The sequence below is a fragment of the Musca domestica genome, unplaced genomic scaffold, assembly GCF_030504385.1.
Source record: "Musca domestica strain aabys unplaced genomic scaffold, Musca_domestica.polishedcontigs.V.1.1 17, whole genome shotgun sequence".
Classification (NCBI taxonomy): domain Eukaryota; kingdom Metazoa; phylum Arthropoda; class Insecta; order Diptera; family Muscidae; genus Musca; species Musca domestica.
This window is the reverse complement of record NW_026712230.1, coordinates 3504147-3515062: the sequence shown is the minus strand read 5'-3', so window position 1 is coordinate 3515062 and position 10916 is coordinate 3504147. Positions and strand designations below refer to the sequence as shown.

The following is a 10916-nucleotide window of genomic DNA, read 5'->3' as shown; positions in this document are numbered from 1 at the left end:
GTTCAAACACATTTCGGAATACAGTGCCTTCTTTGCGGCTATGACACCAGGATCTTTCTCGTGGCTAAGGATGTTGTTACAGAGTGAGGATTGAAGTTCAATAATTTCCCCATAGAAAGGTTCAATTCCTTTGTCATATTGTCTAACATTGTGCAGTTCCCTTATCAGGGACGTTTCAGTCCTTTTGTCGGAATAGTGGAGTATGAGGTTAGTTTTTATATCGTCCCAGATAAGTGGGGTGCCATACATATTAAGGACCTCATTGGCCTGTCCCTCAATTTTATTTCTTATGGCCCTAAGTAGAATCTGTCCGTAAGGAGTGTTGTCCGTCCCGCGTATGTATAGGAGAATTTCCTCAACGTTATTCAGAAATTCATAAAGGAGCTTCCCCAGTTAGCATTTTTTGAAATTTTTAATCGCATTCGAGTCTTTTTTGATCCGGTCGCGCGATTAAAAATGTGGAATATGCGCGCATTTTCTGATCATAAAAGACACATTTGTCGGGAGAAAAACGTGACTTCCCGGGACTCTTCTTAATAAATCACATATGAGTCTTCCTCTAGATTAGTTAAGAGTCTTTATCGACCATTTTCTGTTCGTTCTACGAGTCGTTTTCGAATCGTTTTTTAATCATTTATTGTGCTAAAACTTTTAATTTGTGAATCTTTTTCGAGTCTTTTTTTTGATCATTTATGAGTCCTTAGTGAGTCATTTATTCGTCTTTTAAGTGTCATATGTCACTCATATTTATATTCATTTACGAGTCTTTTTTAAGTCCCCTTTGTCTTAATTTATGAGTCCTATATGAGTGTTTACGATCCTTCGAATCTCGTACGTGATTTCTAAATATTGGGATGTACCGTGAAAAAAAGAATTTGTTTATATTTGTTTATAAAATAGTTTATTTAAAATAAAAATAATTCAACTTTTATAATTATAATTTGTACTAGTTCATTTTCAGGTGTATTTTAGTAAATGCCAGTGGTAAAAAATATAGTAAAAAATTAAATAAAAAAAGAAAAACCAAAAAAATAAAAAAATCAGGAACTTCAATCTGATCGTTTTCTTTTTGTAACCCGGTCTGGAGCGTGAACAAAATGTTTCTGAAGGATTGTGTTCATATCCTTGTCGTTACTTGTGTATTTTAGATGAGAAATATCTGAAATTAAATATGTACAAGTCTGTCCATTTTACTAATTCTTTATATACGTGTTAAAAACACAAACTTACTTTTGATTACAGTCACTAAATAACACTTTTCTGCACTTGGCTTTACACTGGTGCCCTTCCAGCTGTATTGGCAGGCTAAATTGTCAGAAAAAATCTTTCGAACGGCAGCCCGAAGGAATTGAGGGGGTCCTTCACCACCGGTTTTTGCAATAAATTCTTTCTGGAAATAGATTATCAAAAATTATATAAGTATTAATATATTGCAAAGTAGTGAATTAATCAATCTAAGAACCAATTTTGTATACTTACAAATTGTTTAAGTATCGTTTCATTTTGCCTCACCAATTCATCGAAGGCTTGCAAATCCTTTACCCCGTTGAACGGAAATTTGTGAGTGTCATTAACTTCGTCTAAATTCTTCAGTAAAATTTTGAATTGGCTCGACGATTTCTTCAAGTTCCTGGACATTTCCTTCATTATTCACTTCTTCAGTATTACATCTTTTTTCCAAAATTAAATTTTCAGCCTCTTTTTTTGCCAACCTTTTTATTTTAGCCTTTTTTAATTTTTTAAATTGGCTTGCTGACATTTTTTCTTTATAAAAACAATAAATAAATAAATAAACAAACAAATAGATAAACGTACACTTTTTAATATTTTTTATCACTTTTTAATATTTAACACTTTTGCTGTTGACGCTTCCACGCACTTTTTATAAATGACCAATAAGTCAACTTTTTTATAGCCACTCCAGAAACGCAACAAATGACCCGTTATGCATAGAAAAACAAGCAGCATTTAAGCACTTGTCTGTGCGAAATATGATAATAAATACATCAATATGATCACTTTTCAAACAGCTGCATGATCTTTTTAAGACTAATCATTTTTCAATCTGTACATGATCGCAATATGATAATAAATAACGGAAAAACAGTCACATTTTGCACATCCCAATGATTGATTTTTGATTACCATACATTTTTTTTTATAAAATTAAATGAACTCTTTTTACTCATTAAGGGGGATCACTTTCGAGTCGTTTTGTGATCGTACAGGTGAGTTAATCATTTTTTGATCACCAAAAGGACTCGAAGAAGATTCTGCGAAGTGATTTTTTTAAAAACAATTTTCATGTACAAGCTGGATATAATCACTTTTCAAGCAACTGCATGATCTTTTTAAGACTAATCATTTTTCAATCTGTACATGATCGCAATATGATAATAAATAACGGAAAAAATAGTCACATTTTGCACATCTCAATGATTGATTTGCGATTCCCCTACATTTTGTTGTTGTATTTTGGTTGACCTCTTTTTACTCATTAAAGAGAGTCATTTTCGAGTCGCTCGTATACGTGAGTTAATCATTTTTTGATCACCAAAAGGACTCGAAATAGACTCACCGAAGTGATTTTTTCAAAAACAATCTTCCAAATGCTAGCTGGGTCTGGTTGCCGTCGAATTTCGGCAAGTCCTTTATTGCGTCAGGTATCCTCAATGAGTTAAAAATGTCGATGTGGTAGTCGCTTGAAAGTGTGCAGGTCGTTCCGTCTGGTTCATCATGTCAGAAGTAGAGCAAGATCCTAAGTCGGAAATGGAAGAGTCGTCTTGGGTGAGACTAGTAACCGGTCTCTCGTCGAGGGTCGGACCAACCTTTTCAGGTATAGATGTTAAGCTAGCAATTTTCCTTAAATTATAGGGTATGAAACGGAGTTTCTGTTTTTCTCCTTTGTTATTTGGCATAAAAAAAATTTGCGTTCGTCAAAAAAAAAAAAAAAAGGAAACAAGAATTTACGTACGAAGATAGTCGTTAGTGATTGAAAATGTATGTCGCTGTACAGATATTCCCTCTGCACTCCTGTCAAGTAGACTAATGATTTGCAGTCAAAGTCTTTGACGGGGATGGACTTTCACTTCCAATATTACCACGCACTTTTCTTCAGATATTCGTATCGATATTCTTTCGATACGTCTTGTTCAGATATTCGTATCGATATTCTTTCGATACGTCTTGTTATTATAGATATATATGCGTTTGTGTGTACTTTCGTTGTATATTTATTTTCTCTTTTTCTTCTTGTTTTTATTTTTGTTTTTCTATATTTTATTCATTCATACATATAAATATTTTCTTTAATCATTCCATCGATATACCTTCGATGTCAGAAATCGTGCGTGTTACTCTTTTTTTTCTTTATGTAATGATATAATAATACTTCCATCAATTATTTTCTCGATATTCACTCGATGTTAACTGACTAGAAGTTATGTGTACTCAATTATTTTTTTTTTCTTCCTTTCTTTATTTAATTATTTTCTTTATAAATAAAAAAAAAAATAATATAATACAATATAATTATGTTCCGTTTATGTAATTATACAAATTTTGTCAAAAAGTCCTTGCAATGTGTCCTATGTAATGTAATATTCCTTTGTATATTCTTTTCACAAAATTCCTTTATTTTCATTAAAATATTCTTTGTTCCAATTCTTATTCTCAATCTAATAAAAACATCACAAAACACTTACATGCACCCGATCAGAAGATACGAGCTTATCCACATATCGCTAATGTTGGATGATGGTATGATGGTACGAAGGTATGATGGATGGTACGGTTGTCTGATGATGTTGTGATGATACTCTCAGGATTAGGTCCCAACGAATTAAGGGTGAAGACCCACGGTTCCGATGTCCTTGGTGGTGTTGTTTCCTTCTTGTTGGTTTGCAGGGTTACTTCCTTTGTGGAATGTTGAGTTTAGTTTTTGCAGGATAACTTCCTTTGTAAAATGATAGTTTTTATATTACGTTTCTTTTTTTAGTTTGATTTTTTTTTGGAAATAACACTTTAACAGACAGCGAAACCGTTCGCTGGACTACCGACTGCGCCAGTTAAGTTTTAACTAAACTTGGGAGGTAAAAAAAACACGGATTTTCGGTTTGAATGACATTACAAAAGTGGTTTTATTGATTTAATATTAGTTTTAAAGTTAACCAACTAAACAAAGAAAAAAAATGAAAATATACTTATGCTATAGATTTCAATGGAAATATGACCTAAGCAAAAGAAAGAAGAAATAGGTCATATTAAAAATTTAATTGTAAAATTATTGATTGACATGTGTTTTGGATTAAAGAGATTCTTAAGAATTAAAGTAAGCGATTTATTGTGTGACCTATATTTAGTTATATTGACTTATACGTATACATATAGAGTGTAAAGAGAAAATGGAAAGTCTAAATAAGCAAATTATTCTATAACTACATATCTTATTGCTAGCTCAGCGATCTGTTTGGGTGCGGAGTGGTGTGGGTGACGAAACTGTGATCTGCCCTCTTCGGTTTTGGTGGTGGTTCTATGGCAATGGCTGTTATTGTTGTTGATGGTAAAGGTGTCGTAACTCGCGTAGCAGTTTATCTCTATTGCATGTCTTGCTTTCCCTTTGAGTTTTGATTTTATTATGTCCGAAAAGAGTAGTTGGGACAGTTAGTCATATGTTTGTAAGTGTGGGTGTATTCGGTTAATAAGTGTGCTGAACGTCTGTAAGTCTCTTGGGTCGCCACAGAATTCAGGTAAATTGTTTAGATATTTCAAAGGGTTTATTGTTAGTGTGTTTTCAATCGGCATTGCCATTTTTTTTGTTTAATAGATTAGCAAATTAAAAAAAGATATTCTTTCTTATATACCAATGCGGGTTTCTCTTTTATTTTTCTGAAACAAATAATGTTTCTTTGCTCGGGTTCTTATCAAGGTTATTTTTTGTAGGAGTGTTTGCAACTTTTTGGTTTCTTGTGTTTCAGGCGTGTATAATAATTTTCCTTCAATTTCTGACAGTATGTTAATTTTTTCAGTTACATACATTTAATAATAATAAATATATACAGTATAGCTAATCAAATTCGTACTGTTGTTGAGTATAATACTGCTGTGAGTATAATACTGATCAGGATTAAAAATGTCCACTATGTTGATGTCTACAGGTATCGGGTTAGAGTTGGATTGATGAGTTGTTAATATGGATGTATCTTTTAGAGTAAATCTGTTTACCCTTTTCTTCACCTTCTTTTTTGTGTTGCTTTTCTTTAGTGAAAAAGGTTTTGTTCTTCAATCTCATGAAATTTAAATGTCACTTTCACCACAATTTTTGGAAATAGGATTATAGGATTCGCTCTTCAATCTAATGAAGTTTGAATGTCACTATTTGTTCTTCAATCTTTTGAAGTTTAAATTTTACTTGTATGTTTATAGAATTCGCTCTTTAATCTTATGAAGTTCCAATGTCACTATTTATTCTTCAATCTTTTGAAGTTTAAATTCCACTTTCACCACAATTTTTGAAAAAAAATGTTTGTATGTTTATAGGATTTGTTCTTCAATCTTATGAAGTTCGAATGTCACTATTTATTCTTCAATCTTTTGAACTCACTTTCACCACAATTTTTGGAAAAAAACTTTTTTTTGTAAGTTCATGGGATTCGTTCTTCAATCTTATGAAGTTCGAATGCCACTCTTTGTTCTTCAATCTTATGAAGTTCAAATTTCACTTTCAAAAAGGATTGAGTTTGTTTTAGAGTATTCGTTCTTCAATCTTATGAAGTTCGAATGTCTTTCACTAAAGATTTTCTTTTCAAAATAAATTTTATGTCCTTTAATCTTTTAAAGGATGTGTTGTTCTTTTTTTTTTCTACCCGTTACGAATATTGAGATATTCAATATCCTTTCTTATGTGAATCGATTTAAATGAATACACACAAGGATACACGGGTATCCTACCGACTGCACCACTTTTTTTTGAAGATTTAATTGATAGTCAACTCTATTTTATTTTCTGCTTTCTTAAATACAATTATTTTGCTTTCTGTTGCAGTTTTGTAATATAACTTAAAAATGAATGTTTACATAAAATTTCTAAAGAAATTTGTATTGTGCATTTAGCAAGGTAATGTAATTAATACAATTTAATAAGGTCATTTGTCTTGCATTTTCGATGGCGGAAATGTACGCATAAACAAAAATCACTACCGTTAATTGTGACTTCTTATTTGTTTCTTTGCTTTTGCATTATTCGGCAAAAACAATAACAATATTAACGCGTTAATTTGCATGCCGTCTAGTCAGTGCATTGTTACGCACAATGGTCAAGCCCCCCGTGGGCAAACCGGCGGCACGCCGTGCCGATAATCCATCCCGAACAAGATCTAAAGCTAAGCAGCGTCTTTTGTTTTCATCGACTAAATCATTGTCTGACCAACCATCATGTTCAAATTTCAACAGATACAGTGCATTATCTGATATGGATGACTTTTCTGACTTTTCCGAGTCGAATATCAACTTAAATTCTTCCAAGGTATTTGCAAAAACACCCCCTATAGTAGCGGATGTAAATGTATCAATGAAGGAAATTCAACTTTTGACCGGAGACGGATGTACTTACAAACGCACTTCCATCGGCACAAAAATATTTCCGCAAACGCAGGAAAAATATGATTACTGTATCAAGGTATTAATAGAAGGATTAATTGAGTTCCACACGTTTAATTCAAAATCAAACAAGCTATATACCACTTTCCTATACGGTCTCCCTAGGTTAAATGTAGATGAAATCATAAAAGATCTCATAGCATACAACCTACCTCCAGCATCTGTAACTGAAGTTCAAACAAGATTTAGTAGTGCTGATAACGCTGTGTACAAGGTTCAGTTTAATAGGAAATCCTTTAACCCCAATAATTTAAAAAATATTAAACTAATTTGTAAAATCCACGCAACTTGGAAAAAATACAAATCAAAACAATCAGAGAGACCTACAATATGCTGGAATTGTCAGATGCATGGTCATGGTGGTGACCATTGTAATAGGAAATCAAATTGTATGACTTGTGCAAAAGCACACAGAACTGATGAATGCCCTCTTACAAAAGATAATAAACGGCCCCATGTGTTCTCCTGTTTTAATTGTATAAAGGCAGGTCAACCAAGATCGGATCATGCCGCGAATGATGTTAATTGTCCTATGCGCCAAAAATATATAGAAATAAGACAAAAAGTAACCGCAAATCAGAGAAGTAGGCACACAGTTGTACGTCCCAGACAAGCACGTACCTCAGCAAATATAAATAACACTGTTTAAGTTAGAATTGAAAATTGCCAAACGATCCAGAGAGCCTACGTTCGCTTAGTACGGACCGTAGAGAGATGCATTCTTGGGCTAAAAGGTTGCCTGCAACTTCCCCTTGGAGCCTACGTTCGCTTGGCTCGGACCGTAGGGAGAAAGCCTTCCTAGTCTGAAGATTTTCCCTACAACTCTCCTTGGGGCCTACGTTCGCACAGCTCGGACCGTAGGCAGCTTTTCCAAGTCATTTCTCTACAACTCTCTCTGGGTACTCTCTCAGCCCGTGTTGCTGTTAGAGATTTCCTGGAAGCATCGGTGCTTCCAGCCACCTCGATGCATTGCGACTTGGCATTCATAGTAACTCTCTTGCTAGCTACGGAGCTAACCGCATAAAAAAGGTAATCTGTCAACTCGGGTTGACAAACTCTCACAACAATAAACGGTCATTTATATTATATTAATACTAATCCCCCTTGGTTTTATTTATCTTTTTATTTCTATACGGTCACGATTTGTATGCCTGAGAGAACATCAACGTCTCATACGGAGAGAAACATTTGGTCCAATCGAGCCGGATTTCTCATCAGTGCCTTTCCCTTTGCTTTCTCCAGGCATTTCATACGGAAAATCATCCCCCCGCATCCTCAGTCCACACAACATACATAAAAACATCATCTTTATCAATTATCAACAAAATAACAGGTACGTGAAATCATTTTCTAAAAGTGAGCGAAAAGGAAAAAATAGAATAAACGAAAGAAAAAAAGTCGCGAGTGCATATTCGGAACATAATTGTATTAAACACATATGTGCTGGTCGTCCATCTATCACGCTAATCTCGGCATAAACGGCAATATACGTATTTGGTTTGCATTGTGTTTCTTTTTTTAATCCCGATGCATTGAAGTCCCCTTCCAAGAAGTGTTAACAATTTATTATTTGTTAAAGTTTGAATTCGGACAGACATACTTCTCTATAAGCATCATTTATTGTCGTTTAAAATAACAAAAGAGCATTGGTTTATGCAGTAGTGAATTTGCCTTTCGTTTTGATCATTCACTTACAGCATACCTACTTCGCCAAATGATCTAGTTGTTTGTTGTTATTGTTATGCCTATTTGCCGACTCTCATTGCATTGAAAAAATAACAATAACAACATATCGATATTCCAACCACTGGTCGCATACCGAAAAAAAAACTATTTGGTTGTTTGCTCCGTTGTTATGAGAGATTATATTTGCTTTTTATTTTTTTTCTTCTAACAACTCAGTCGCTGCTGCCCTACCGCTTGACCGCTTGTTTATACACCACCACAGGCACGTTGATTACGCTGTCGACGTCGCTTGTGTTTTATTTTGCTTTGTCTATTTTCGTTATTTCGCCGCACAGTGGGTCGCATATGAAAAAAATCATAATTTATTTTTAAATAAATTTATGAAAATAGACAGTTGGTGTTTTTTCTTAATTTAATACATATTTTGCTACTAACGGGGTTTTTAGACATTTGCACCCTTTATAATCCCTATTGGATTATAAAGATTTTTTTATATTTACTTGCTTTAAAAATCAACTTGGTGGTATTTCTTGGAATTTTATTTTTTTTTTCTCGCTAAACACACACCCTACGGACAGTCCTATCGAAAGTTTCAAATATAATTTATGGAATTAGTTTTGGCAGTTAAATAATAATTTGGTGTTAAACAAATATTTTTAGATATCTGTGCCTTATAAAGTGCTTGTTTTTGCATTTTCTGACTTGCGATAAATAGAAGAACTCCTCGATCGTCCATCTTATTGAGTACGATTTGATATTCAGTGGTTCGTGCACTCTCTCGTCGAAATTTCAAGTATTTTCTTTTCTGGTTTTAATACTTATTCATCATGCCGTTCACACCTTTGGACATGTTTATTAGAGCTTCGGATGCTCTCATTAAATTTGACGCACATTTCAATTTCGTGCGCGATGAGGATATTGATGAGTTTGAACTAGAGGTTCGTTCCCGAGAAATCGAAAAATTGTGGGCAAAAGTTCAGGAAATGTTTGATAAATGCCTGGACTTTTTGATGTCTTCAGTAGATTCTCAAAAAGAGGACATCGATTCAGTTGACAGCAAATATGAGGTTTCACATCAGACATATATTAAATGTCTTTCGAGTATTAAGCGGAGACTTACCAAATATCGACAACTACCACCATCACCTTCTAACTCTGATGGAAATGGTTCCATTGTGTCACTAGTTGAAGCTCCTGAAAACGCGGTTCCCAATTTAAGTTCGTCCACCCAGGCATCTAAGGATATTGGCACGCAAGTCGAAACTATTACTTCTGAAGTAGATTCTATGCAGAGTGGTAGAAACATCGTCTCAGGTTGGTTCCCTTCGGATAATGTTCACAATCTTGCACTTCCTCCTTGTAATATTGAAGTTTTTAAAGGAGATTTTCTTTCATGGCCCACTTTTCGGGATTTATTTTCCACGGTTTACATAAACAATGCCCGCTTAAGTGATATTGAGAAACTGTGCCATTTAGTGCAGAAAACGTCCGGGGAAGCTAGGGAAATAGTGAACAAATTTCCACTCACCCATCGTAGTTTCACATTAGCTTGGGCCGCTTTAAAAAACACATATGACAATAAACGAGTCATTGTAAATAGTCATCTGAAGATTTTATTTGACCTTCCCGCTGTAGATCGAGAATCTAGTTCCAATTTAAAAATAATTCAACGGGGCATAAACACTTGTTTGTCGGCTATGGCTGTTTACGATATTCCAACGGATCAATGGGATCCTATTTTAGTCTTTTTGTGCATTCAACGTTTGCCTAGGTTAACGGTCACCTTGTGGGAGCAAAGTATACGGGATAAATCAGCATTATCTTTGTGGTCAGATTTAGATGCATTTTTGACAGAGAGAATTCAGACTCTTGATTGTTTACGGGACATTAAGGGACCTGATTCACATTCCAGATCTAATCAGGCCAGGGTTCAGCCTCACTTCACTAGCGCTTCGGTGGATATTCACGCCAAAACCACTTCGGAATTCTTTTGTTCCCTCTGCCCTAGACAAAACCATTCTCTTCGGTCATGTCCAAAATTCCGAACATTGTCGATAGGTAAGAAATTGTCTGTTGTCCAAACACAGGGATGTTGTTGGAACTGTCTGTCTCGGGGTCATTCAGTTAAAGAATGCAGAAGTTCTAATCGGTGTAGTATATGCAAAGGCACTCATCATTCTTTAATTCATCGTCCAAGCAGTAATACTCGGGTATCAAATAGCTCATCCTCTTCATCCCCGCACTCGGTTGCACTGTCAGGTTCTAACGTCGCCTCCACTTCTACTGGTTCTAATCCCACTATCACCAATACGCAAGTTTTTCACACTTCGCAGAGTAGAAATGTCTTACTGGGTACAGCTATGGTAAATATCATTCATCAGGGTGCCTCTTATCCAGTACGGGCTCTAATTGATCCTGGATCTGAGGCGTCCTTCATTACTGATCGCATTCAAAAGCAACTAAACCTACCAGTACGTTCGGTAGTTGCTACGGTTTCTGGTGTCAACGGTTCCGTCTCTGCCACATCTAGGAAAAGTTGTTCACTTTGTCTTGGATCTCGGCACCATTCTTCG

At 34.8% G+C, this 10916-nt stretch overlaps 1 protein-coding gene across 1 annotated transcript; it reads right to left on the bottom strand.

Annotated features, from left to right (window-relative positions):
* Positions 1-805: 805 nt before the first annotated feature.
* LOC131801682 (uncharacterized) lies at positions 806-2517 on the bottom strand. Its single transcript, XM_059120608.1, has 3 exons — positions 1480-2517; positions 1231-1390; positions 806-1159 (listed from the first exon to the last, which is right to left on the bottom strand). Exons 1-3 carry the CDS (start codon positions 1645-1647, stop codon positions 1050-1052), a joined length of 438 nt encoding a protein of 145 aa, XP_058976591.1. The 5' UTR covers positions 1648-2517; the 3' UTR covers positions 806-1049.
* Between the last annotated feature and the right edge of the window lie 8399 nt (positions 2518-10916).

Excerpts from the sequence above, each read along its gene's own strand:
- LOC131801682 (XM_059120608.1), bottom strand. The coding sequence starts at position 1,647 with ATGAAGGAAATGTCCAGGAACTTGAAGAAATCGTCGAGCCAATTCAAA. Across the intron at positions 1,391-1,479 it reads AAACGATACTTAAACAATTT|AAAGAATTTATTGCAAAAAC; the intron begins GTAAGTATACAA and ends ATCTATTTCCAG. Across the intron at positions 1,160-1,230 it reads TTTAGTGACTGTAATCAAAA|ATATTTCTCATCTAAAATAC; the intron begins GTAAGTTTGTGT and ends ATTTAATTTCAG.